Genomic DNA, 27,579 nt, shown 5'->3' on the forward strand with positions numbered 1-27,579 from the left:
GGGAAACCTTGGAAAACAAGGGTGCATTGAGTTACGTGTATTCAAACTTTGACAACAAGAGACCTTCCTCATAATATTTTAATGCATTTTACAAAGGAAGGTGTCGTTGTAGGTGGGAAAAATGTGATCCTAACACAGAAACCAAGTAAGCTCTGGCATTAATACAATAGAATCACTGTGAGAAAAGCAATAAAGTGCGTGGAACTGTGGCAATTATATTTTATGGTCAGGAAAAGAAACTGCCAAATATCTACTATGAGAAGAAACTATGAGCATAGCTTTAAGCATTTCTATTCTGAGGTGGTTTACATGTGATTTGGGTATTAAGAAAAAAAAAAAGCAAACAAATAAAAAACCAACAATAAAACAAAACAAAACAAAACAAACAAAAAAAAACTGGTATCAGAACTGGGTTAGAGAGTTATTGAAAGTTACTTAAGAAACAGACAACATGTCTAAAATCATAAAGGATCTACAGATTTTGGAAGACTTAATTTCACCTTGAGGAAAGAAGGGTATAGGGTTGAAATATTTCAGTTTAGATGAAGCAAAAAGCCCAGATGGAATACTTTATGGATTCTTTAAGAAGTGACAAGTGATCTATTGGGTGATATGGGAAAATAATTTAAAATGTTTTTCAGGAAACTGACTTTTTTTCAGAGAGTATAAGAAAAGAAAGATGCATCTGGAAAATACTCCGATTCTACTCCATGGCTACGTATCTGAAGGAGATACTTGCAGGAGGAGAGGCAGCATTTGAGCTGGTTCCATGAGAATTAGAGTCAGTGGAGGGAAACAAGCTCTCTAGAGTACAGTCATAGAATCGTAGAATGGCTTGAGTTGGATGGGACCTCAAAAATCATTTAGTTCCAACCTCCTGCTGGTCAGATAAATAGCATCCTGAAACTTTCTCTCCATTGACTGGAAAGGGAGTTCAGAGTGAAAACATTGGATGAAAACCTTGTACTTGTTTAGAAAAGTCCAAAGTTAGATAAAATGAATCCAATCACAGGTACCAATAATTCCCTTGGATGCGGTGTGACTGGGCTCAATGCAAAGAGTTCAAGAGGCTAAGCTGGATTTCACAGGTAAACAAACACAAACGTGCACAAAAGTGAGAAGAAATAGCACCAATAGAGCTGCAGCTATCACACAATGTACACTTAGCACTGCCTTCAAGGGAGGTGTAGTACCATCCTGGGAAAACTGGTCAGCAGAAAAATTACCCTACTCGTTCAAGTGAGTTATAAGGCAGCATTAAGAGTTTCTTCAGTCTATTACACCATGCATTTGTCTGTGATGTTGGGAATGAGAAAAAGGTCACCTCTGCAAATCTGCTGTTACTCTTCATCACTTGCATGGCAGCTGCACCCAAGGGCAGATAGTAACCAGAGACCACCCACGCCTGGGCAGCTCATTGTCCAAGTCTGTGAAACAAGGCCGCCCAGTGCCAACCACCCTATAAGATTTCAAAACTCTGTAAACTAACCTTGATTCTTATATCTCATATCTCACATCAAAACTGGCAGCAGGCGTGTTGGTAATACTCAGTGTTGAGCTCTCCCCAAAGCTTCTGTTCAGCTTTTCAAACACAACGTTCCGGGAAAAGACAAGATGATGAGATTTGTAAATATGTAAGATGATGCTCTTAATAAAAACAACAGTCTGTGGTTGAGCAGAACAATGTATTGGTGGATTGACAGCTCACTGCTTTCATTTCCTCCTCAGTCTCTGAGCGCTGTTGACGCTGCTGAGTTTTAAACAAAAACACGTACAGAAAAGGGTTATATCAAGAGATTATTTAAATACTCCATGTCATCAATCAGATCTGTTTTACCACCTGCTGAAGCCGATTTTGGACCCACCACACTACCTTCTTTCATCTCAGCAGTGCCCCTGCACACATGCTGTTGCAGGACCACCCCAGGAGAACAACCTGATGGAGAAAAGCCAGAAGGCCCCAGCAAGAAGCTTCCCAGCCAAACAGCCTTGGTGCTGTGTTAGCATCCCACTGTGTAGCTATTTGACAACAATCAGTTGCTTACAGGTGGTGATTTCAGCTGTGATTTGTGACTAACCATGCAGTTTCCTCAGCCTGTGTTGGAGGGTGTTGCTGATGCTGATTGCAGCAGCTGGGTTAGGATGGAGAATTCTCATCTTGTTTCTAATTCTTTGCTTGAGAGATGAGAATTATCCTGTGTTCTTCCTGGTCTGCAGTTTCCCTCTGCAGATATATCTACCAGAGTGCAATGTGTCAGCGTGGAGTCACAGCAAGGATATCTGTGGTCACGTTTCTTATTCATACGTGCATGAAGAGGAGCAGCAACTTCTAGTTATCTGTTTAGCAAATGGATGACCAGGATGATTCAAACACAGGGACACAGTTTTTCCCTATTTGTATTTAATCCTAAATCCCTTGCAAAGAAATGTTGGGCAATCTATAAGTCTTCTCAGTACTTCCAACCAAGAAGCAGCAATCAGAGCTTCAATACATATGCTGTAATTAAATTGGTCTGGTCTGTATGCCCCAAAATGCTAGGAATTACTGCTTAATCCTTAGTTCTGGGAGAAAGGAAGCAGACCTGATGGGAAGTGGAAGCAGTAACCAATATATATGACATTGTATGAAAGCATTACAATTTAAAATGAAAGGCAGCCTTTCCAGGTAGCTTTCACTGTGCTTTTGCAAATGTAATCTGATCACATATTTAGAACAGCTATTTTCAGTTGAGACCCTTATGAACTGTACTGTTAGTTAGCATACTTGGCACAGTTTAGCAATGGAAAATATTTCTTATCTGATTTGGCTGTATTTGTAAGTGAAAAACATGTAAAATGTATTTTGTCTTTCAAAACCTCTTTGATTTACAGTTATCGCATTCATAAAATATCAGAAAATAGCCTGTGAACATCTATGCAACTGTCTCTGTAATTCTTTTGTAAACATTTTATGTATAAATAGCAATGTATTTTACATGTGTAATCCAGCCTTGTATAGCTAGAGTGTGGGGTTTTTTGTGTTTTTGTTTGTTTTTTTTTTCAGTAGTATAAACAATCTTTAATGTCTCGGGAGGTACTCAAAGCTCTGCCGTTCAGCCATGAAGTCAGAGATGGACACATAAGCAACAGGCTATAGAAGACAGATTTATATGTAACATTGGTGTTTCCATACATCTCTTAGCAGAATAAGGAAAGGAAAATTAATCCCATATAAAAGCATAAGCTTTATATATATATATTTACAAACTGGTTCTAGTGATGTTCAGACCAGAATTATTTGGAATTATCTGAGGAAATAGTCAAGGAAGTTCTTCATTAAGAGGGCTCTTCTAATATATCTAAACTGCAGATTGTCACATAAAATCGTATGTGTCACTTTGGAAAAGGGTATTGAAATGGTATTGAGTGGTTCCAGAGTAACAGTGAGGACGCTGTGAGATCATTCTGTGCTGACAACGTATGTCTTGAGAATATAAGGTCTTACCTGAATAGGACTGTCCAATTCCTACAGCCTCTTCTCCTTTGCACCATGCCTTTTAAAATATGTATTAGAGTGTTTTAGCCATTTCTTACCCATAGTCCCTTCAACAACAGAAGATTTTGTGAAAGAAAAGATTCTTTAACATTCTTTTTCAGTGTTGGAGAAAAGGCTGGCTGCACAGACCTGGCTTGAAAACAGAGGAAAAATGGCCTTTTTCCATTATTGAAACATTTTGGGTTGACTTTGAGAAATGATTTATCTGAATATATTTGAGAATAAAATCTTGTTAGTATTTTAAATTCATTATGAATTATGTGTATTTCTGAGCAAAATCATTTTCAGAAGTGTTTGGAAAAAAATACTTTCAGAATTTACAACTCAGTTCTTATCATTTCTTTTCACATTTAACTGTCTGTTTTCTTCAAAGGTCCCAAAAATGTTAAACAAAAAACAGAACTTCATCACTTCATCTTGATGGATGATAACTGTTCAGTCTGAGAACTAGGTACCTCTGCCCTAATAACTGCAGTCTGAAGAATGTTTCTTGATAAAACTAAGAGGACAGTTGTTGACATTGTTGCCATAAGCCATAACTGTAGTTCATCACCCTCCTTATACTTTTCTGCAGTCCTTAGTAAGTACATTTATAAATTCATTCTTTACTTATTACTATTACTTACTGCTCAGTGTTTTCTTAATTTTCATGATATATGTAAATTCCTCGACCTCTGCATTAATTTTGAAGTCAGCAATGGAAAGTGAACCTTTGTGTTTACATTAGCATGAAGAGTTGGATGATCATTTCTTTTAAGTCTATTTTGCAAATCTGAAAACATAAGTAGCCCAAGATAAAATGGCATGCTTTATGGAACATAATTTTCTCTGTTTTATTCAAAGACTAACCTAGCATTTTATAAGAACTAAAGAATATCTTGTTATTTCACTTGTCTCTTGTCTTTTCTCCTTTTTTCTTCTAAAAATCAGAGAAAAGTTTGCCATTCCGCCAGCCCTCCTGAGCCTAGAATTTTATTAATCCCCTGGCCAAAAGACAGTGTTAGAGGTTTGTGTTCTTGGTGTTTTCATTCAACGCCATCAATAGCATAGCTCTCAGAGCTACTGTGACCTTAAAAGGTACTCTTTGCAAAACCTTGTGCTGTATATGGCCAAGTGAAATGCTACTTTGCAACACCGTGACAGGTTGGTGATCCTTCAGGTCCTGGGGCTGAAAACAGCAGGCTCAGAGGCACAGAGTGAAAGAACGCTGTGGCACTCTTTGTGCCTGTTCAGGATTCCTCTGCCCTTTGAGATGATTTTGTGCCACCTTGTTTTCTGAATCCTGATATCAATGATGGGCAAAAAGAGATAAATAGATCATTTCATACAGGTCACTGACCAGATGATGATGGATCCGAAGTGTTTGTTAGATGTTGGTTCAATTTGCAGATGGAGCTGGAGTAGAACTATCAATTTAGGTATAAAAACTCTTCACAAAAGCCAGTTGGGTTGGCCATCTCGTATTGCATTTTCAATAGAAATTGGAGAGTGAGGTCAAAAAACTGTGTTTGTCAAATGCATTATTTAGAGCAAACGGTTGTAATAAAAAAATAAAAACAGGAAGCTTTTTTTTTTTTAATGGAGAAGGGCAGAAGTGTTTTTATGTATTAAGGGTGGAAAAAAATCATCCTATTAGATTCAGGGACCAACTTTGTAATGCATACACTTAACACTGCACATTCACTTCTCTAAACATCCTCAAAAGATAGAACATTAATTCTCCCCAACTGACATCTGTTAGCTGATTTATCCTTTCATTGGCCTAGTGTTTACGAATATTAGGGAGTGAAACAAAAAATAAATAATAAACACGCCATCTCCAAACCTAAAGTTTCACCAGATGGGTTTCATTTTCAGATTACCAAGTAGTGACAGTCAACTGTCCTCAAATTGATATGAATCCCGAGACTAACTTGCAGGGTTCTGCTGTCATTATAAACCCCTATGTGCATGTTCTCAGGGTGTTCACTGCAAAGTCAATCATAATGATCCTTGTACTTGTTCTCAGACCATCTGTTATATATGCATATATTACTCCAAAGATGTTGATTCAGAGTATTACAAAGTAAGATGGGAAAACACTTGTAGAAAATAAATGTATAAAGACTTCTGTTGCCACCTTCTTTCTGTCATACCTCCCACAAACTAGTTTCAGTTTGTACCAAATTTTTCTCCCTCTGAACTTCTGTGCTTCTACTTCTCTGCATGTACTCTCTCATTTATTAGTTGCTTTTATTAGTGAAAATGTCTGTGTTGGGAGAGGGAGCGCTCACAACCCAGCCAGTATTAAGCAGTCTAGACGCTCACTATGCTTTGCAGTTACAACTCCCTTGCCTATTGCATCAGATTGCAGGTTGAACTATTGACTTTGAATTCATCCTTTTGGTATCTACCTCCTTCACTGGCCTTGTGAGCTTTTTCAGACAGACACCTACCTCACTTGAGCAGTTCAGGATTCTCTGATGTACTTAAACAGCACTCAGTGAACATTTCACAGGCAATTTGGAGGCATGGCCCTTGTTTTAACAGGTGTGAAACATGGCATTTGCTCCCTGGTCAGAGCTCTCTCTCTTCTTCCTTCTCCCTGCCGTTCCTCCTTTTCTTTCTCCTCCTTAATCTTGAAAACCCTTTTATCTTCCTATTTAATTTGCCTCACTTCTTTGTAGAGAAAAAACGACAACTTATAAAAGTCACAAGTGAAATAAAGGGTTGTGAATGCTATTACAGGTCTTTGTAATTAAAGTTTGATTATTGTTCCAGTGCTGCCCTCATAAAAGGCTGTGTAAATACAGATGGATGGGAAGACAAGCCAATACAGAGCTCTCACTGTTGTTAAGTATATCAGTTGCAGGAATACAGAGATAAGTTCTTCTCTCCAGGTTAGGGGCAATGTAGGCTAGATTCCTCAGAACCCAGAGTTACACAAAGACACTAAGGAAGCACTGAAACCAAACAAACACCAATTTCTTCATACTTAGGCTAGCTAATGCAGTTTTCCACACAATGGTTTTCTATCCTTCCAGGCACTGAGAGTAACAACCATGCACTAGACAAAGGTGATGGGGCAGCTGTGCTCTTTGTGAGATTGGGGCAGAGCCTTTCAAAGACAGAGCAATATAAAGGTGTGTCCATCACTGAACCCAACATTTCTGTGTTTTTTTTATCTGCCTGTTGTTGACAGCTCTCCTGCTGCTGCTTGCATTTAGCAGCAGCATTCCTTCTCCAAGCTGGCTTCAGCATAATGTGGTGGGGAGGTGAATCTGTGGATGTTGTGGCTCACTTTTATTGAAACTGAGAGCCTCTGCCCTTCAGCCATGGGTGTGTTTGTGGCTTGGGCAGGCATTCCCCAGCAATCTTTAATGTACCTAGATTGGTTACTGACATCAGTTCATCCACCTCAGCCTGAAGCACAGTGGAGGCCCACAGTGGACACCCAGGCATCTGGCCCACTTTTCAGGTGGGTTTTTCAGCCTCATGAGATGCAGCATCAAGCCCTTGGGGTGCAGGGCTGGTCCTGGGGCAGGCTGGTGGGCACTGCTCCACATCCACACCAGCACAGCACCACACACCGGGCCATCAGATTTTGTGTGTTTTTCTCCATTAGTTTCGCCAATCCAGCTTGTCACTGTGATCTTCCAAACATTCTGCTAATTTGGCAGAAATTTGTGGTTCCAGTAGCTGTTACAATAAACTTTGCTTTATTCAAAAATATTTTTAATAACTACTTAATAAGTAATGTGTACTGAGTGACCTAAAATTGCTGTGCCTTGAGTACTGTATTAAATCTGTTAAGATTCTTGTTGGTAATATTTCATATAACTTATCCAATTTTTCTTTTTCTATTTCCAAAAAAACAAAAATTCCTCTGTGTGCGGATTATTTAGAGATATTGTACAGATCTACTCATAGAATCATCTTATAAACACCTGACAATGTTCACTGGGAACTACATTAGTTCCCTGAACACTACGCCATGCTGAGACTTGAAATTGTGCAGAGTTTTCAAGAGCAAAGTATCTGATGGAATAACACTGGAGTAAAGGCACTGAATTTTCTTTATTGTACTTGAATTTTAACTTTTCAGTCTGAGACTGATCAATCTAATGGAGTTTATTTAGGACATATGCTCACAAACCTTCTGTCATTTGAGTAGTCCTACTGATTTATGACTTATTCTTGTATTAAAAGTTCTGAAGTATCATCCTTTTATGTTTTGCTTTATTTTTGCCAGTGAAGACATTTTTTGGGCGTTTCTGTATTAGTCTTGCCTTGCAAATAGAGACGCAGGTCTGGACCTATCTGTGGGTATATGTTATTTTCAGATAATCAAAGGAATTTATTTTATCAGATGAAAGAATTTCAGCTTGAAGAACATGGGTTGTTCATTGTTGTCAAGAAATTCTTCCATTCCTTGGGTGTGTATGTATGCAAGAAATGTATAAGTCAAATATAGTGCTATTTTTTTTATGTGTTCTATTCATCAGTATTGGTCTCTTTTCTCTTTAATTACTGTGAAGCCTTAGAATAGAAATTGCAATGCAAATTGGTAAGCAATCCTAGTAAAAATTATGTACTTGATCTACAAATTCTATCTTACAAAATAGAGGTAAGTATAAGCAAAATATGATTGATCTGCTCTTAGGGATATCTACCAATTTCAGTTTCGTTTGTCAGTAATCTTCTATCACAAAAATGGTTTATAAGAACCAGTGAATCAGGGTTTCTATGCAATGTGAGGCTGTTACTTTGGAATAAAGACTTATAAGCTTACCATAATATTTTTGAAATTACCTGTAATGTTTGTAAATAGAGACTTAAGCTTGTTTTTACTTGTATTGCTCATCCAATTGAGTCTTCCATGCTGATCAATATTTGGAAAAGACTAAGCCAATTTTTTAAAAGTTCTTCCTGCAAAGAGCTGACCCACAGCTTTTTATCCACAAGTGGCAAAAAAGTATGAAGTTTTATTTCACTTAACAGAATTTAGCATCGCTGGTGTCAATGGAACTGCACATTCAGCTACCAAAGTGGAATCATGCTAATAGTCATGTGAATTTTATTGCAGTGCTTCTTCATACAGTGCTAGATTAAAAATAAATAAATACAATCAGAGACTGCACAGAACAGAACAGGTGGTTTTACAATAGCAGATGGAGGTAAAAGAAACTAGAATGTTGTCAGTATTGTGTTTGGATATTAAAAGAAAACATAAGGTGTTTGATCGCTCAGCAAATTTGTTCACTGCTGTTGCAGGCAATCTATAGGCACAATCTCAAAATAATTCAGAGTTTTAGCTTCATTGTAAAACATTTAAATCATTATACCACTACCATGTAGTGGCAGGCAGAAAAAAAATGTTAGAAAGCTGTGGGCTTGAGATGGTGCTGGAGGGAGATGGAGCCTCTGTTCAAATCCTGAGTTGTATAGGAGGCAATGGGAAATAGCAAAAGAGATGGGAGAGGAAGCTGTTCCCAAAAGGCCATCATCAGAATTACTTTGTTGTCTTATCAGTTGATTTCTCTTGTTTTGTCAGTGCTTTTGCTAACAGCTTTGAGCTAGATTTGAAGTCTGCTGCAGTTTAGAAAAGTTCTTTATTCCCCTCCAGTTTTAGTCTTTGAATCTAAGCCTTAAGGGAGAGATTAAGTATTTTTTATCTTCTGCCTGCAGCATCTAACTTGCTCTTGTAAATGGGTTTGACTGAGTGCCAGAAGTTCAGTTCAGCATTCATGCCAAAAAGCCCACTGGAGCCAGTTCTGTACAGCCTTTTCTTATAAACACTTTGCTTCCAAAAAGATATAAGTTGAGTGTTTCCAAACTATTTGAAATTCAGAGTTTAATTTGGTAAACAGCAGTGACGAACTAAAACATAAACAAAATATTATTGAGGTGTTTCCCTCCAGTGTTTCCAAAACAAACAGTGTTGATTTTCTTGTGCTAGATTGCTAAGAGTCCCTGAAGTAAATTCTAGAGGTCCCACAGGGGTGGAAAAGGCACTGCAGCTCACACTAGGAGGCTGAGAGTGTGAGAGTCCTTGTGTTCGCATCTCTTTTCAACCTGATTTAGAGTAGAGAGCTGAGCTGTGCTCTTGTTTTCAGATGTGTGCCCTCCTCACTGGTTTGCAGAGTGCACCACCAGAAGGGCTTTTCACTCTCTATCCCCACAGGCAGATTTGCTTCATGAAAACAGTTAAAATGCCCTCTGGGATGCAGGACGAGTTCCATAACTGGTATTTAAAACACTCTGTGCTGTGCCTGGGTCATCCCTTCCATCTGCCCACTTAGGCAGAGGAGTGGTGATGCCCATGTGAGAAGCAGCATCCTGGCCACTGCCTGGAGGAAAGGTCCTGCCTTGCTCCAGGACCTCATAGTGTCTGAAGAAAAGGTGGGATTTTGCACTGATGTTCCCAAGGGAACCAAGAGGTTCATACCTGAACCGTGCTGGAGATTCGTTGTATAATACTCACTGACCAGGCTTTGGGGCATGAGAGGCATATTGCTTCCTGCATGTCTGGGGAATCTGAGTCTGTGTGCAATTAATGATCCCCATAAATGAGAGATGCTGATGGCCAGGTATCCCCTCCATTTAATTGCGGGTCAATAGAGAAACTATTATCATGCATTTCTGAGGATGTAGTGCTATTATTTCGCTTGGCTATTTCTGCTAAAGTAGTGCACCTGAGGCTAAGAAGCATCACTTTAGTTCCACAGAGTTTCAGGTCCTGCAAGCAGATGGCTACCAGCATCAGAAGGGAAATGCAGAAACTAAAAGAGCTCAAAGTGACCATGCATAAGCATGAGAAAATATGTTCATTTAAAATGATAAGTGAAATAGTTAATGTATTTCAATGAGCATTTACTCAGAATGTCCCTGTTGGTGTGGGGCCAGTGAAGGAGTGTGAACACAGCCAGCAGTGTGTCTGTGAGCAAGGCAGGAGGGAAGAAGCAGGTATGAGGGCAAGGGAACTCACCCAGCTCAGCTTAGAAGGGGAAGCTCCTGCTGTCCTTACACGAACCATGGCAGAGGGATGAACCAGATGAACCATGGATGCGGGAAGCCACCAGCCAGAACAGGGGAAACTGATTGCTTTCAAAAAACAAATAGCAAAAAGCAAGGCTAAAAATAATGCAGTTACATCCATGTTTTTAAAAACATAATAGCTCAGTTAACTGGCAACAGCTGGAAGAAATGAATTCAAACAGTTTTCTCTCCAGTCTCCATTTGTAAAGAATACTTAGGAAGAAATTATGCAAGCTAGTCGTTGTTACATAGACATGGCCTATGTTTAAGAGAGCCACTGCTTGGATGTCAGAGGTAGGAAACCAGTGCTCTGAAATCTTAGTTAAAGGATTGTTGGTAACAACTGTAGGATCTGATTCCACAAACCTTAAGCCATGTGAGAGTGGCGAAAAGTCTCGTGGATATAAAGTATTACACAAGAGTATAGCAATATGGATTTAACATATAATTATCAGAACCTTTGTCTATGTTATAAATAGAAATTTTAGGTCTCCACTTTGGTGCTAAACAGGGAAAATATACAGAGGAAATGCATGCAGATCTTTATTATATCTTGGGACAGATATAACACTTCGTTTTGCTGCAAGAAAACTAGATGGATTCCTTTTATGTCTGTGATTTCATGAACTTTCATTAAAAAATCAAATTCTATTTGTTACTAAAGATCGTTTTTAACTTTTCTTTTTAAAATCTATCCAGAAAACACTATCCCACATAAGAACACATAAAAGAAAAAAATCATTCTCTCCCTTTTCTGTTTTCTCCCCTTCTTTTCTATAAGAAGTAACTTAAAATATGTGTGCTGTGTAAGAACGTGAGCTGAAGTTTCATGTTTCAGGTAATCTTCTTTAAAATAATGAGAGTCTAGATTGCATCAGTTAGTTTAAAAACTGCTATGCTATTGGTAGGGACAAAATGGGATTAGAGCCAAAATTTGACTGTGTTGCTGCCAAAGTCTGTATCAGATTTAAGACACATGCTTCTGCAAGCTTCCACGAAGGTTGTGAAAAAAAAGTTTTAACACAGAGTTGGATTACAGCTCTCTAGCTCAAAACATTGGCCATTACGCTACCATCTGAAGAGGCTGCTGTAGCACAGAGCACAGAACAGAGCAGACTGCTTAAATCTTCTGGACCACAGATGGATTTTGAATACCTCTTTGTGCCTTGATGGAAGATATAGTAACTTCATTAACTGGAATCCGTACCTGATCACTTGTGAGAGTGTAGCTGCGTGCATACAGATACCAATCTATTTAAAGTCTTATCATGATTTTCTTTCGAATGTATCTAAAATCTACTCTAAGAGATTACAGTCTCTAGGTGAATTGTTCAAAATAATTGCTTAGAAGAGTGAAGAGCGAGATATTTACTCTTGCATGTTGGAATCCTTTGCGAATTTATAACAGAAATTTGGAAGCTTTTCTTGTCTGTTGTGGTGAAATGCATTTCAAAAGAGACGCCTCCAGCTGTATGACAACAACTGCGTAGTAACCTGCGGAATTAAACATCAGAATGTACAAACCGTGGGTGACTGTGAATATTTTTATGATTTCATTTCTGCATTTGCTGCAAGGATCTGACTATGAGAATGGATCTGTAAAGGTAGGCGATGTTTATTTATTGATAATGTTAATAATCCACATTGCCTGAATTACACAAACCTCATGGGCAGCGTGGTAGGTTTCTAGCTGTTTTGATGAGGGGCTTGTTTGTGTTTATTTTGTTTTGTTTTGGTGATTGTTGGTGATTAAACAGAAGTTTAATAACCATAGAGATAAGAGAATCGATAAAGAAGTTAAATACGTATTCACTGCTTAGTATTTCATCTCTTTGTATTAGTTATTCTTACTTATTTGTTATATATTTTGTTCTTTAATTGAACTCCTTCTATCACTCATGCAAGATAAAAGCAAAATACAAACCAAAAAGCAAGTCAGAGTACTTAGAATACTTTCCAAATGCAATTATTTTTCTTTCAGCTATTAAGAATTTCAGGAATAAGTATCTGGGTGTTGAAAATCTTCCTCTACAAACGCTTGTTCATCAGTTGCTCACTTGTTTGCCACAAATGTTCTTTTGTTTTATAGTAAGTGATGTTGTCCTAGACTTTACAATAAGTTACAACTAGTATTAGTAAGACACAATGCCTGGAAAGTAATCTTTCTTCGGAATATAATACATGCAAGAAAACTTAAGCTGAAGTCTCACCTTGGTAGTAGGATTTTTTGGATCTGATTTTCTGAGACAATGTGAGAAAAGCCAGGACAATCATGTAGAAAAACAACAAAAACTGGAACAGGATTCTGTGTGTGTAGTGTGTCCAGAAATGATTAATTCAGTGTGTGGTCCAGAACAAATTATTTGTTTCTCACTGACAAAGCAAAACAAGCTAATAATTCTGTTTTCACTTCAAAAAACCTCCTGCTTGCAAGAGATGACCACACACCAGCCTGTGAACTGCACTGCATACTGACCTGTGGTTTTGAAAAGAAAGGCTCGGTTGTGTGCTTAATTGCAGACTTCTGTTGCCGGCACAAGAACTTAGCAGTGGTGAGTGATGTGCTTTCAGGGAGACTAATGGCTCACCCCTTTGCCTGCTCACTATTCACAAGCTTTTAATTTACAACCTTAACAATCAAGTCTTTGGAGTCAGTAAGACCATTGTAATCATTCTTACATACATTGCCTTCATTCTTCTATATGTTTCACTGCCTAACAAGTCACTGTTAAGTTTCCAAGACTATCAGAAGATACGGTATAGATCGTGCTTTAAAGGGCTGTATTTAACATATGTCGGCTGCTGATTAGCAAAAGGAAAAGATGTTTTTTTTTTACATTGCTTGTTCTGGCTCCTTCTGTATAGACAAGGATTTTGGGCTAAGCCACTGATTATTTTTGTTTTAATGTTTTACATTGTGTATAAGATTTATGGGTTGCTTTGGCATTTATGTTGTGGGCTTTTATGTATGTGTGCATATGTGGACATACCCTGCAGAAAGTCCTTCATGTTACAGTGTTTAATGGTACAGAGGATTATGCATATTCTTACCAATTGCACTTCAGATTTTACTTGTAAAGTGAGAAATAATGTGTTATAGTCATCTTCTAAAAGTTCTTTCAGATCAACAGCAATACTGCCTGGATAGGAACCCTGAGGTCAGGCTGTAGGTAATGCACAATTAATGGGACACAGGAAGGTTTGCAGACAGGCAGCCTCCTCCCTTTACGCATTGTTACAGCAGATCAAGTAACTGAACTCAGCCCAGGTCACTTCAAGCTTTAAATCTGTTGATGGTCTGAACCATCAGCTGGTGTCAGTGTGATATCATGTGACAGAGTTCCAGTGACTAAGTATTTAAATACTATATTTACCCCCTTCATCGTAAGTAATATTATGAAAGTTAAAATCCTTACAAGTTGCTCATGCATCTCTGCTGCACTTCACTTTTCCTAACGCCATCCTCTTCTGTGTACTGGATTCTCTTTCATTTCCCATCTGCACACTCAGCCCAGTAATTCCCTGCCTGCCAGTCCCAGTTCTTTCCGTCCCCAATTTCTTCCTGTCCCTGTCCCAGCACCACTGGCTCCCTAGCCCATGCTTTTGTGCCTCTCATGCTTTGAATAGGTTCCCCCACCATGACCCTTTTTGCACTACCTGTGCAACGCCTTCCTCCCCATTCACCTATCGTGGCATAGGATACCCTGCTCCTCTCTCTGACTTTCAGGAGGTGGCTTCAATTTCTCAGCAGTAGTCTCGGTGCCCTATGAATCCCTCTGTTTTCCGGTCATGTCTGAACACAGTCCCCTCCTCCATCCCATGCCTCTAGTTTTGTCTCTGTCTGCTCACCATTCACAAGTTTACCTTTCTCTTTACCCCAATTACTACTTCAGGTCTCCCCAAACACTCCCACACTCCTTGGTTAGGTCTTACACACCTCTGCCAATATTCATCTTCTTTCCCTTCCACAGTCAGTCCTGACACCTTCCTTTTCCATGTTAACTGACCCCTGAAAGAGCTTGAAGGAGAGGAAAGGTGTGCTCCAGCTCAGCTCCAGGCCGCAGTGTGGTCAGCACAAGTCACATTTGCAGAGATTTTAACTGCTAAATCCTGTAAAGTCACTGCTGAGCATCTGTGAGCTGCTGCTTACATTTGGGTGCTTACATTTGGGTGGATTTTTGCAGAGATATCAGGAGGCATATCCACTCCAACAAATGTTCCTCAGGTGTCCAAACTTCACATTTGTGGTCGACCACAAGGTAATGCTAGACATTTACAGAGATGAGATTGACAGAAAAGGCTTTTGCATGGATAAAGAAGGAGATTCATCCTCATCCGTGGTCGAACTATTTTGACTAAGACAACACACCATATAGTCATAGAATCAGAAAATGGTTTGGGTTGGAAAGGACCATAAAGAACAGCTAGTTCCAACCCCCCTGCCATGGGCAGGGACATGTTCTACTGAATCAAAAGTTATTAAAATCATTTAGAAGCAGACGTCTGGCAGGAAAAGTTTCAGCCTGAACATTGAACATCTGGCAATGTTATAAACAACTGGAAACAATCTCAAGATGGGAAGCGGTAGGCAACCTCAGTCTGGGGCAGGTATCTAACACGCCTCCTCAACTGAACTCATGTCAAGATTGGCAGTAATCCCTCTATTTCACACTCCAGTTATTGGATTCAGAGTGCCAGTCTGACATACTAAATCCTCAGTGAACAATTAGATTTCCACATGGGTTTTCTGAAGACTGAGCATTAATGTTCTTCATAAGGAAATGCTTAAAAAATTCCTTGTCAAAGTGTTGCTCTGACAGTCTCTTACATTTTCGAATACCTCTGCTAGAGAACCGCAAACTTTACTGTCTTCCCCTACCCTCTCACCATTTTTCCTCTCCTAGATCAGTGACAGACATAAGCTAGTTTTTCCAGAATTTTAAAATTAGATACAGAGGTATGTCCTATATTCATCAAAGCTGAAGTGACTTTTGCCAGTAAAAGCCAGCTGTCTGTCAGAGTTAATTCTGTCTTCCCACACTAAAACTGCCTCTCTAATGAGGATCCAGGTCCTGATCTCTGAGAGTCTGAATCTCAAGGCTCCCTGCCCTGTTCTACCCCTTATTCTATGTACTGAGGGGAAGACAAGAGAAAGTAATGCCCATCTTATAACATACTCAGAGCTTTCTTTTTCTTTTGCAGGTCTTCTCACTATTAAAAACTTTCTTTTGTTTTATTAGAGAGAATCCCAACATTAGTAGGCCTGAAGAATATCAAAAGACTCTGGATTAGATAAGCTGAGACAAGCTGGAGGTGAACATGGCAATTCTCTGCTACATGCATATCTTTTTCCCTGCTTAACTCTTTATTTAACCTCTACACCAAATATTTATAGAATCATAGAATGTCCCAAATTGGAAGGGACTAACAGAGATCATCATCAAGTCCAACCCCTGGTTCACACAGCACCACCCAAAATCAAACCCAATGTCTGAGAGCACTGTCCAGATGCCCCTTGAACTCCAGCACTCAGGGCCGTGCCCACTGCCCTGGGCAGCCTGTTCCACACCCACCACCCTCCAGTAAAGAACCTTTCCCTAACCCCCACCCGGAACCTCACCTGACTCTGCTCCATGCCGTTCTCTCAAAACATATTGGTACAGGCTTGAGTAGACATTTTCGCTCCAGCAGGCCTTAGATTCAACAACCTCATATTGACACTGTCAGCAGGACAGAAGTAGAAGCCAGATGCCAAACACAGCTGTCTTCTAGCCTGCTTTGCTGAAGGTGGGAGTGAAAGAGCACTTACCCTTGATTCTCAGCACCTAAGTGACGAATGCCTTGCCTTTGGGTAGGCATGGAGATGCTTGTGAGCGATCACACCATGAGCTGAAAGAGTTACAATGCTCTTTCCACTTCTCTCTTCCTAGTCAGCTACAGTCTCTCTCTGCAACCAAAAGAGAACTCTGCAAAGAAACCTGAGCAACTCTTAGCAGAGCTGTTAGTGAGTTTCCATCTATCTGATTGTCATTGATGCTGTTTTTCAGATAGTCAGATCTTCATAGCACTCCGGTAACTGCTTGCAAATGTTGCTGATTTTTTAGAATAATCTAACAGATTTTCTGTTTCATAGGTTATTTTCCTGAAAGGCAGCTCCTGGAAGTAGAGCGAGCTGCTTAATAACTAGGGAAAAAGCACTGAAGGCTGCTGGAAACAATTTCTCTCTTCAAACTAGACTTTTCTTTCTTACATCCAGCTTCCTTTCAAAGTTACCAGACTCTTTGGGGTAAAGATGATGAAATTGTGGTTTTCAGAACTGTTTTATTATCTCAGTTTTGTCTTTGCTGCTCTTGATTCTCTATGATTACAATCTCCGATATGATGTCCAATGAACCAAAAACGTGTAGAAATGTACTTGTAGGACTCCTGCAGAAATCTTTGGCTGTGCTTTTATGTCAGGAGTGGGAAGCTATCCTGGAGGTTGTGAAGCAAGCCATTTTGTTCTGATCTATCTGCTGCTTTCAGTCTACAGTGAGGGATAAGAGAACAATCTTGTGCTGTTGCCATGCCACACAGCATCTTGGCTCTTATCAGTTTGGAAAGGAAACTACTAAAACACTGCTGCTTTATCAAAAGCAGTTCACACTCGAGCGAAATAGCAAGAAAATCCCTCTCAGCTGGTCTTCCAATCTTGCCCACCTCAGCTGGGATTGTAATTCCTGAGTACATAGCAGGGTGCTGAAAAGTGCATCATGCTGTTAAGATTGATCAGATGAGAATGAGAAATTCATTCCTCTATTCAGCTGTTTGAAATGAGGACAGCACTAATTAAAATTTGACATCAGTCATGGATTGCTTCTGGAGCTCTGCAGAGCCAAAGGAGGCAGGTTCAGAGGGCAGTGGAGCAACTTTCAGTTAATTTGTGATCACAAGGCAACCAAAACAGGCAATCAGCTCAGGCTTGGCAAGTGTTACTGGTCTGAGGGTGGGTTGCTGCAGCCTGCTTGTGCTTTTTCCCCCAGAGAGATTTGTTTGTTTTTAGCCACTGATGTGGTGGTTTTGATGCTGCACTCAGAGGAGGCAAATAGAGCTAGGAGAGGAACAGTCTGCCTGAAAATGAAAAAAAGTGGTGTAGACTTAGCTTGTGAGACCTCTGCTGTTCTGGCTGCAAGTTTGCTCTGATCACTGCTGTCCCCACTCCAGATTTGAGAAAGGTTTGCAGGCGTTTTTTCTCCTGTGTGTCTACTTGAGAGAAAGAGATACAGTTGTTGCAGGTGATAACTCATTTATTTCAATTCATTAAAAGTACTGTACAGTAGTTTTTATAACTATCATTAGATGATTGAGATCTGTGTTTCTTTTAGACCTTTCTCACAGGTCAAGTCCAATTACAAAACTGGTCACTACTGTTTCTTAGGCTTCACTTTGAGATGTAATCCCAAATTTACTACATTGCCTGGGGGGAAAAGTGACTCAAGATATTTTGCTGCAAGGAGGAAATCCTTATCCCTCCCACTATTTGCCAGTCTCTTGTGTAACTTTCCACCTGCTCCTTACCTCCCCAGTACATCTTGCAAATCTTCATAAATCTTGTTGAGACTTGAGGGGAATGGGAACAAAACTCTTTGTGCCCCTATGACAGCTGCAGAGACTCCATTTGTTCATGGGAAGACCAAGCAGAATTTGTTCTTTTCTTTGATGTTTTTGTGAAAGAGGTATAGATGGGCTTCTGCATCAAGTAACAGCAGAACAACTAAATATAGTTTCATTTTGCTCAAATTAAGAAAACAGCCTAAAGGATATCTATGTATTGTTTTCTATCTTCCCCAGGTATGACCTAAAAGATGTGACCAGTGAGAGAATACCATTTAGGGTCCTTACTGTTTTTTCAGAATGGCACTTAGAAAAACTGGGTAACTATGTGAACACATGAGATATGTCAATCCAGTGTGGGCACTACACAAATTTAGATAGCAGTGATTGTTCTGCTTGTTACTGGTCAGGATGGTTTTGTCAAATCCATGTTTTTAGATCAAAAGTATGCTGCGTTAGTTTTGAGAACTCATCGTTGCTGAATGCAGAGCAGTCACCATGTGGTGGGTGAAGGAATCATATATGATATGATATGATATGATATGATATGATATGGTGTTAAATTGCGAAGAAGTTGCATCATGTTGCTGTACCAACCTGGTCTAGTGAGCAGCCTGGTCTAATGGGAGGTGTACCTGCCTATTGCTGGGGGTTGAAACTAGATGATCTTAGAGGTCCCTTCCAACCCAAACCATTCTATGATTCTATGATTCTATCATATGTTATGTTGCATGTAGAGAGTATGCCATACGATGAGGCAAAACTTTTCACTTCAATTGGCAGTGTGACTCAGAAACCATGTCAGGATATTTTCCTGAACTGCTAGGGAAATATTACATAATAAAAATTACAATTCCAGGAAAATGTGTGCATGTGATTGAGGTAACATAAGTTCACTCAACATTGGCAGTGGATCTGCTTTGAGAAGTGACATTTGGAAATCCGGCAGTTCAATTGGCTAATCACACTTCCAAAACATTTGTCAAGTGTCTTGGGGCAAAAACAGAACCTATGGAAGCAGTAACTGAAAGAACCTTCATCACATTAAAAAGTATTTTCAAATATTGAAAGAACATACAATCATCTGATTTTATTCAACTCTCCATTACTGAGACATTCCAAAATCTTTGTCCAAACCTCAGAGATTTCCAAAGACTGGACGAATATTAAAACAAAGTGACTATGCTCTGGATATGTTCTTTGTAAAAACATGTAATATACTATTTTTAACATGTATATTCTGTCAGATTGTTAGCACCTAGCATTGTGTAGGATGAAGAAAGTGCTGCGTATTGCCTCTAGTTGTATTCCGTGCTGAGCATCATGTCTGCCTGAACGCGTTGCTGTTGTGCGAGATAATACAACCAAATACAGAAGGAGAGCTTGAGAAAACATACTGTTGGATTCCCATAGCTGTCAGTAGTATTTGAGACATACAAGCAAATTATTGCCATGGGCATTTTATGACAATCTGTCCTTTTATTGACCACACAAATGTACTTCCCATATTTATCACAGGAGAGGCCTAAAGGCAGATTCTCTGCATAAATGACTAGGCTTGAAAATGAAGAAACTCCTCACCGCACAGACCTATTCTTTTGTTCCATCTATCCGATTCAGTTTTCCATCATTGCCCACAAAATGAGGCACAAGTGAGTGCTGTTCCCTTCAAAAGCACACTTAGCTGCTGTGAGGATGTTTCTCATGAGAGCAAAAGATCTGGCTGTGGGGAGTGAGATTTATTTAATGAGAGTTGTAGTTGATTCTCAAAATACTTACTGGATGGAAAAAAAAAAAACAACCTAATTTTGGTTAAAAAAAAAAAATCTGGCTAAATGTGGAAGATATTTTGATAAAATTGTATCTGTTTCTAATTACTCTAGACATGTTAAAAGTAAATGAAATAATCATGCTTTCATTTCCAAATCATGTAGCATTCTGCTGTTCTCACTTCTTTGCTTTGATATTTTGATTCATTCAAACCAAATGTTCAGAGAACAACCAAAATGTCTAATCTCTGAGGATTTTGATAATGTAACCATGCTACTAAAGTGCAAGAAGTCTGGTTTGTTTGCTGTGGCACCACAAAAGATCTATTCTAGTTGAAAAGAAAAAAACTATTCAAAATATAAAACAGCTGTTTTCTTGAAGACATTGGGTATCTAATACGATTTACTTGTGCAAGCATATGATCGTCAGCTGAATTAGAAACTGTTTGTCAGTACCTGAACTATTAATCTTAGCAAACAGGTGATTCAGTCTCTTGCCTTCACTGGGAACAAGACTGGAGCCTGGAAGAGAAGAGTCTGGAGAGAGCATTACCATGCTGAAAAGATCAGAAAAGATGGAGCAGTCTAGAAGTTGCTTCTTCTCCAGTTTTGGGTCTTGGTCAAATGATACGCTGGCGAAGTTTTATCAAAAGAGACTCTCAATTGTCGTATCTATCAAGGAGAACTATGAACCTCTCACATGAACGCATCCATCAGTCCCTGCACCCTCATACAATATCAGACGAAACTATTCATTTTGTCACCTCACATTCCTCCCCAAACCATACTCAGTGTACCTGTCAGTCCTTTATGTGCCCTGGCCATTTACTGCTGTTCTTCTTATGGGGTGCTGTGCCATTTCTATATCAGCAGCATTGGCACACATGATGAGTGGCTCTATCAACATATTCACCCTTCTCTCAGAGGAAGCAAGGGAAATACTCTTTAATTCCAGAGGCAGACGGCAGAGAGGTATCTCCTAAGCTTTGGGTGGAGAAAGCAAAAGCTTTGTTTCCTGTGCCTGCTCTGCAAACTTTGAGCTCTAGTAGAGACTGATGAGGGTGGAGAGATGACCTTCAGGCTTTCCACCCAGAGTACAATTTACTGCTCCTCTTGCAGCCAGAATATACATCTCTGTTGCATTTACACGTTGTTTGTTGTATGGAGTCTTTCTCTGATGGAGAAAATGCTATGGCAGTGGATGCATCTGAAAAGCTGAAAGAATTAGCAGACAAATTGAAGCCTCAATTTTCTGAGAGGGCTGTGGAGAAGATTAAGTGTTGCCCTAGTACCTTCCCAATAAAACAACTTCTTTGACTATCATATAACTACATCTGATGCAGTCTTAGGATTTCTCAACAGTAATTCAGTCCCTACTAATTATATATTTGGGCAAAGACATATGAGGTCATTTCCAGCATCTTAAAAAAGATATTCAGTCCAATTGCATATTTTTGCAATCTACTCAACTGATACAGCTGTACTCTTTCATTGCAATTTTAATGAGAAAGTATTAGAGACCTGTTTTAAAAAGCAAAAGCTAAGGAGCTGCCTCACTGAACCCACAATCTGCTAAGAAAATGTCCTGATTATCAAACCTGTGGCTGAGATGATGATGGCACAAGTGATGTCCAGTTTGGATAAGTCAGTGCACTGAGAGAGATCAGTTTTTTTCCTGAGCATTAGAATAGATTTTTCTTCAAACAGTCACAATCTAAAAGTGCAAGCTCTTGAAGATTCATCCATGCTAAAAATTATTTGAGAAAGCAGAGAAGAGTATTAGTAGGAAGTCAAAATATCTTGTTGTTTTGACTCTCAAGACACAATTATTATAAGTAAAAGTAGCTTCTTTGTGTGCAAGTAATACATAGATAATCAGGCACCCAGAGAGGATAGAGTCAGGGATGAGACAAAATAGATCAAAAATTCATACATGATAGCAAATCAAAATTCTGATTTTAGTGGAGCTGTAGAAATTTAAGATACATTTTTTTCTCCTCAGAAATGAAATCAAACAGAGATGATAAAATTAGTGCAAGCTAATAAGTTTCAGACACAGTAAAGTTAGAGTCCTCGTGCTATATATTTTAAAGCTGATGAATTTTCTTGTTTATAAGATTGCAAGTTACTCCTGAAAATCTGGTACTTTCAAGGTGCAGAAGACTCTCACAATTTTATTATCCATTATCGATACCCAAAGGATACGAGATGCCATATTAAAGGCAATATGTTATCATAAAACTTGACACTATTTGGATTCCTGCTATCTCAGAATCAAGGCCTATCTAAGCAATATTTTCTGTGTTCTCTTGGTACTCTCTTTGGATGAATGTCATCTTTTGTTTTTTCTTGTCTTCTAGTTTGGTTGTAGATGCCAGATTAGGGATTGTATAAATATTTTCTTTTTGTACCTGATCACTTACTCCTGGAAGCCATAATAATACTAGAAATAATACTAATAGTGCAAATCATCAAAAAGAGTTCCCCTTAGTGCAGAGATTCCATGGAAGCTTATCATCTTCACCAAGCAAATGGCCATGCAGTACCTTCAGATATCACATATGTGTTGACTCCAGAATGGCAGGAGCTGGCCTGTTTTTCTGCAAAGAGAGATCAAAACTTTTCCGCAAGAATCTCTTGCAATCTAGAGAGTCCCTGGCCACATCACAGATGATGCTACGAGCTACAGCATGACTGAGGAAATACCCCCATGGCTTTGAGGTAGGGAATTAAGTGCATTCCTCCACCTAGGCAACTGTCAGTCCTTGTCTTCAGCCATTTCCAGGTCTTTCAAGTTTTGTTGTAGTTGCAGGTCTTGGTTGTTCATATTTGTGTCCTTAATAAAAAGTGACCACTGTGCCTCAGCAGCAACTGTGCTTTGGGTAAGAGAGGGGATTTCATCTCATCTGACTACAGAGCTAGTGATTGACTCTTAGAGAGTGAATGGAGAGAAAGAGACTGTTTGGACACACTGTAGAATTAAATGAATGTTCAGTCAAAGCACTTATTTTTTTCATTTCATTATAGTAAGAACCTCAAATAACAAGTTCATGTATTTAATAAGGTGAATGACACCTGTAAGATCATATTTTTTGAATTATAGTAGGTTGGCTGGGTTGGCCAGGAGCAGTAGGAAATATATTTCTGCAAGATGAGCCTGTAATATTGATGAGATCATACACTGTTGTGAAAACACTTTGTAGAATACACCAGAGAGAAAAAAAAAAAAAAAGGTTATTTTATGGTATAGCATGCATAACAGCGAAGTTTCTTTATATTTTTATGTGGTGATGAATCATAACTTTGTATTTAAAACTTCATTGGGTCTAGTTCTGAGAATAGCCTACAGGCAGCATTGTAACAGGGTAACATTAGTTCTCAAAAAACACTTCTGTGTTTGTCTTCTACATGACTTCTTTTGACTTGTGGCTGCTACTGCTGCGTCAAGCACACCACACCCACATACACTTTGAAATGTTCTCACTTGCTGCCAGTACTCTTTGTCAATGTCCAAGTGCCCTCAGTTTGTGATGAAACCTCTTGACCAAACTGGCTAATTTTGAAAGACTTAGTTGAAACTTAGCTTAACCATGTTTGGCCATGTTTGTAATAAAATAGCATTAAGAGAACCACGACTCTTTGCTGTGAAGCTAAAATCTGCTTTCCTTGGCAAAATAAAGCTGTTACCTTCTTCTTATTGTTTAACTGCTGAGAAGGTGGATCATAAAACAGTGCAAGGTTATTGAGAGGTTCCTCAATCATTTGTCCTGGCTCCAGATGCAGTGATAATGTTGAAGCTTTCAGTTGGAATTTGTGCAGTGCTTGACACAACAGCATCTGTGACCATAAATCAGAAAAAAACATTCCTTTTCAAAAGAGCTATTACACACAAGTATAACTTTCAGCAGAGGTTTATGTTCCACTGTGGATAAGAAGTGCTGAGATGGGGGTTTAAAGAAAGTAGTTTTGATATCATGTAAGCAAGTGGGATGTCCTTGGGTTTATTCAAGGATTTTGATAGCCTTTATTTTCACGTGTTCACACATACAAAATATTATTTACTATTCATCTGTTTCCTTAAATAAAAATATTGATAGATACTGGACTTGAAAATAATGAATTTTGGGTCCTAAGCATGTTTGGGGTATGGGTCCTCAAGAAATTTAGGACCTTAGTGGGCCTTTCTTTTACTATTGCATTCCAGACAGCTTTTCTTCTTAGTACAAAATACTTCCAGAAAATCTTGAATGGGCCAAACACGTAATTAATGCAAAGATTATCTGTGACATGCTGGAAAAGGTGGAACATATGAAATGAAATGACTTGTATTCTGCTGGCTCACTCAGACATCAGTTTGAAAAGGGTAGGGTGCATTTTTTTAGGCAAGAAACCTAGAATCTTGCCAAAAGTGGAGAAAAGCATGGTGCAAACTGCTGATTTGTGCCATCTGACAGGAGACTTTAAATGCTAATTATCAAGAAAAGGCACTGTTTGAGCAGTGCAGACTATGAAATGCTCCACGTGTACAACATGACACAAAAAAACAAATGTTTGACTGTCATAAATCAAAGGGTTAATGAACTCAGCATCTGATTTAAGCTAGCTTCCAAAGTGGTAAAGGCCACTGAATCCATTAGTGCCCTTTTGTTTCTTTCCAACACTAACTACTTTTAGGGTTGTTCTGGCATCTGAGATTGCTAGGAAGAAGATAGATAGTCCATTATAGTTTCTTTTGGAAGAGCAGAGGTTGTAATTATCCAAAAATCACAATACTAACCCAAGTTATCATTTCCTGATGTCATTGACATTGTTCATTGCCAAAATACAGGAAAACAGATATTCCTTTATGAGCTGAACAAAGTTTGGGAATATATGGGAGGTTACTGTCATGAAAGCCAGAAAACTTCATCTGAGTACAAATCAGACCTTTAGCTCTGGGTATGAGATCGATTCTGATGCTTTGAAAATCTAGTACTTTCACTTTAATTTGATATACATTATTGACAAGCTCTAGAGATAAGAATGAAATACTCAAACCTACTACTTTTACTTTAATTTGATATTTCTTATAGATGAGCTTGAAGCAAAAATTTATTATAGGCAATAACATTATGTACATAGGTCACTCTGAAAGAAATGCTTCCTTATTTATTTCCATGGGAACTACAATAGATACAAAGAGCACAATAACACCATTTGATAGAGCAAATTCTCAGCTATAAACACTAGTTTTCAACACAGTCACCACCATTAGCTCAGTATTTTTGCCAGTAATCAGAAAGGGTCAGCATGCCGAGCTCATAAAAATCTACACCAATGGAAGTGACCCATTGTTTCATAGCTGCTATGATGGCATCTTTGCTAGGAAAATGTTGCCCATGCACTTCATCTTTCATCAACCTGAACAGATGGAAGTCAGAAGTTGTCAAATTCGGACTATACGATGTACATGGTAGAACAGTCCAGCCAAGATTGGCAGTGAGTTCCACGATCTTCAAACTGGTTTGGGACCTGGCACTATCATGTTGCAAGACAAAAGGTTTCTTCTTTGAAAATTTCCAGTGATATGGCTTCAAAGATATTTTTTTCTTCTTGGGATCATGTGATATACATTGTCTTGGCATTTTATCAATATATCTTTCTCTCCTTTCTCTGTCTCCCAACCCTTAATGGAAATTTTCACATTTTTAGGGCCAGAGATTTTTCTACCTATATAAGCAATGCCAAGTGCAGTGAAGTCCTTTTCCACAACTAGATTTCAGCCATCACAACCAATAACCATGGTGATGGCTCATCTCAGCTAAGTACCAAGATCTGTGACCTAAGAGAAGGGGGTGAGGGCATTGCAGAGAGAGAAGTGAATGTCCCATTACACCAGAAGGTTGAACAACTCAGTGTGAGTTTGGCTTCATTAAACTTGCACCTGACTCATTTCTTAAGGCTACAGGGGAAGAAAGTAAAAATAAACAATATCAAAGGACAATGGGATCCAAGCACTACAAGATGATAAGAGCAGAGTGGCAAAAGTTAGGGGTGGAACTGAGGAGAGCAGAGTTGAGGCAGATGCACCATGACAGGGAGAGGAATCTTGAAGGAAGAGCTCTAAATATCAAAGAAAGCATAAAAAAGGAGTTAGGGGTCTCTGAAAAGTTTGAAATAGCATATGCAGGTGGCTGCAGTCATGAGAAACAGACAAGTGGCTCTGTTCCTCTTGCTATTTCTCAGGATCTAGAACTTTCATAAACGTCAGTGGAGATTTGGCCTTTTTGCATGCTGCCCATTCAAGAACACTGGGGATAAAGTCCTTAACCATCACACTTGGGTTAGATTTAGCAAGCTGTTAAAGAAGAACCTTCTTCCAATTTCATATTTTAAAACATTTATTTATCTATGTGCAAAGCCACACTCTTCAAAGTGCATTTTTTGTTTGTTCATTTGGTTTCATGCAGCCAGAGTATAGACTATAACTAAACAAAGATTGATTTCAAACTGTTGTACATGAAAGAAGTGTTCACATCTGTGTGGTATTAACAATCATAGCGTACGCCATCTATCGTATTATCTGAGGCCATAAAATGTTCTATGTTTTCCTTTTGATACTGCCCTTTTCATAACAGGCTGACTATAAATGTTTGCTTGGGAAATATTTTGTGACCACACAGTATTCATTGCCACTGTGCCATGACAAGAGAATGTTCCATCTTAGGCTATGTCCTGCCATGTCCTGCTGGAATGGATTGCTACCTCTGTAGTCAAAGTGTTTAAGGATGGGAGACATCTGAAACAATGAAAAGTTTGTCCACGCTCTAGAAAGAATTTAAAAAAATATATTAGGTGAATGTATTGTAATGGTCTCAGTGAAGTCAAAACAAATATGTAAGACAGTATTTTTTGCACCTGTTTTGGCACCTAGGTAGATTGGAACAAAATGAGATGTTTCTCTTCAAACATTTTATATCCCAGATAGTATCAATGGTACTTGTTTGACCAGAGATCCACAACACAGATAACTCCTGTGGCCTGGTGAGCCTTTGCTTACTGTCCAGTTAAAGCTCAATTTCAAATGAATCATGCTTTACAAGTATTTCTATTGCTCTGTATTGGCTGCAGAGGAAGCTGAGAGCAACTAGGCCACAGACTCAATAGACGTCCACGCTATGAAAACAATTCCTCGAGATTCAGTGCTCTCTTAATATCTGTCTTTGTCTTCCATTCATTATCATGCCTACTGCCTTTAGTGCTCAGAGCAAGAGACAGCACTTTATCACAGTACTGCTGTTGTTATGGTAAAGGACATCAGCAAATTCTGTATTGGGTTGCTGTGGAAGTTATAAAATCAGCAGAAAATTCTGTTCCCTCCAGTAAGAAGTCAAATATAAGAAGAAGGAACAAAGCTGTTATGGCTTTGTGCTGGGAGGCAATTGACTATACCATTAACCCCAGAACTTGGATGCTTGTTAGGAAAATAAAAGGGTAAAGGCAGCTGATCCACTTTGGGGTTGAATAGCCTTTGCCACACTGAACAAGGTTTGAGTTGACAGAGAAACGATAACTCAGTTCCATGGATTCTGTGTGAGTTTTAGATGAACATGGCATGGTTAATTAGGATTAATCTCTAATGACTACCAAGAAAATCCTGTAATGCGTACTGTTCTTTCCATTTCC

The 27,579-nt window shown here is 39.0% G+C and overlaps 1 protein-coding gene across 1 annotated transcript in view; it reads left to right on the forward strand.

Moving 5' to 3' along the window:
• The first annotated feature begins 11,522 nt into the window (after positions 1 to 11,522).
• VEGFD (vascular endothelial growth factor D) overlaps positions 11,523 to 27,579 on the forward strand; it is a 32,529-nt gene continuing 16,472 nt past the window's right edge. Inside the window, exon 1 of the mRNA XM_003203074.5 lies at positions 11,523 to 12,156. Within this exon, the coding sequence (XP_003203122.1) occupies positions 12,067 to 12,156 (90 nt within the window). The 5' untranslated portion in view covers positions 11,523 to 12,066. The remainder of the gene's footprint in view (positions 12,157 to 27,579) is intronic.

This window comes from Meleagris gallopavo, chromosome 1, assembly GCF_905368555.1.
Source record: "Meleagris gallopavo chromosome 1, MGAL_WU_HG_1.1, whole genome shotgun sequence".
NCBI lineage: Eukaryota > Metazoa > Chordata > Aves > Galliformes > Phasianidae > Meleagris > Meleagris gallopavo.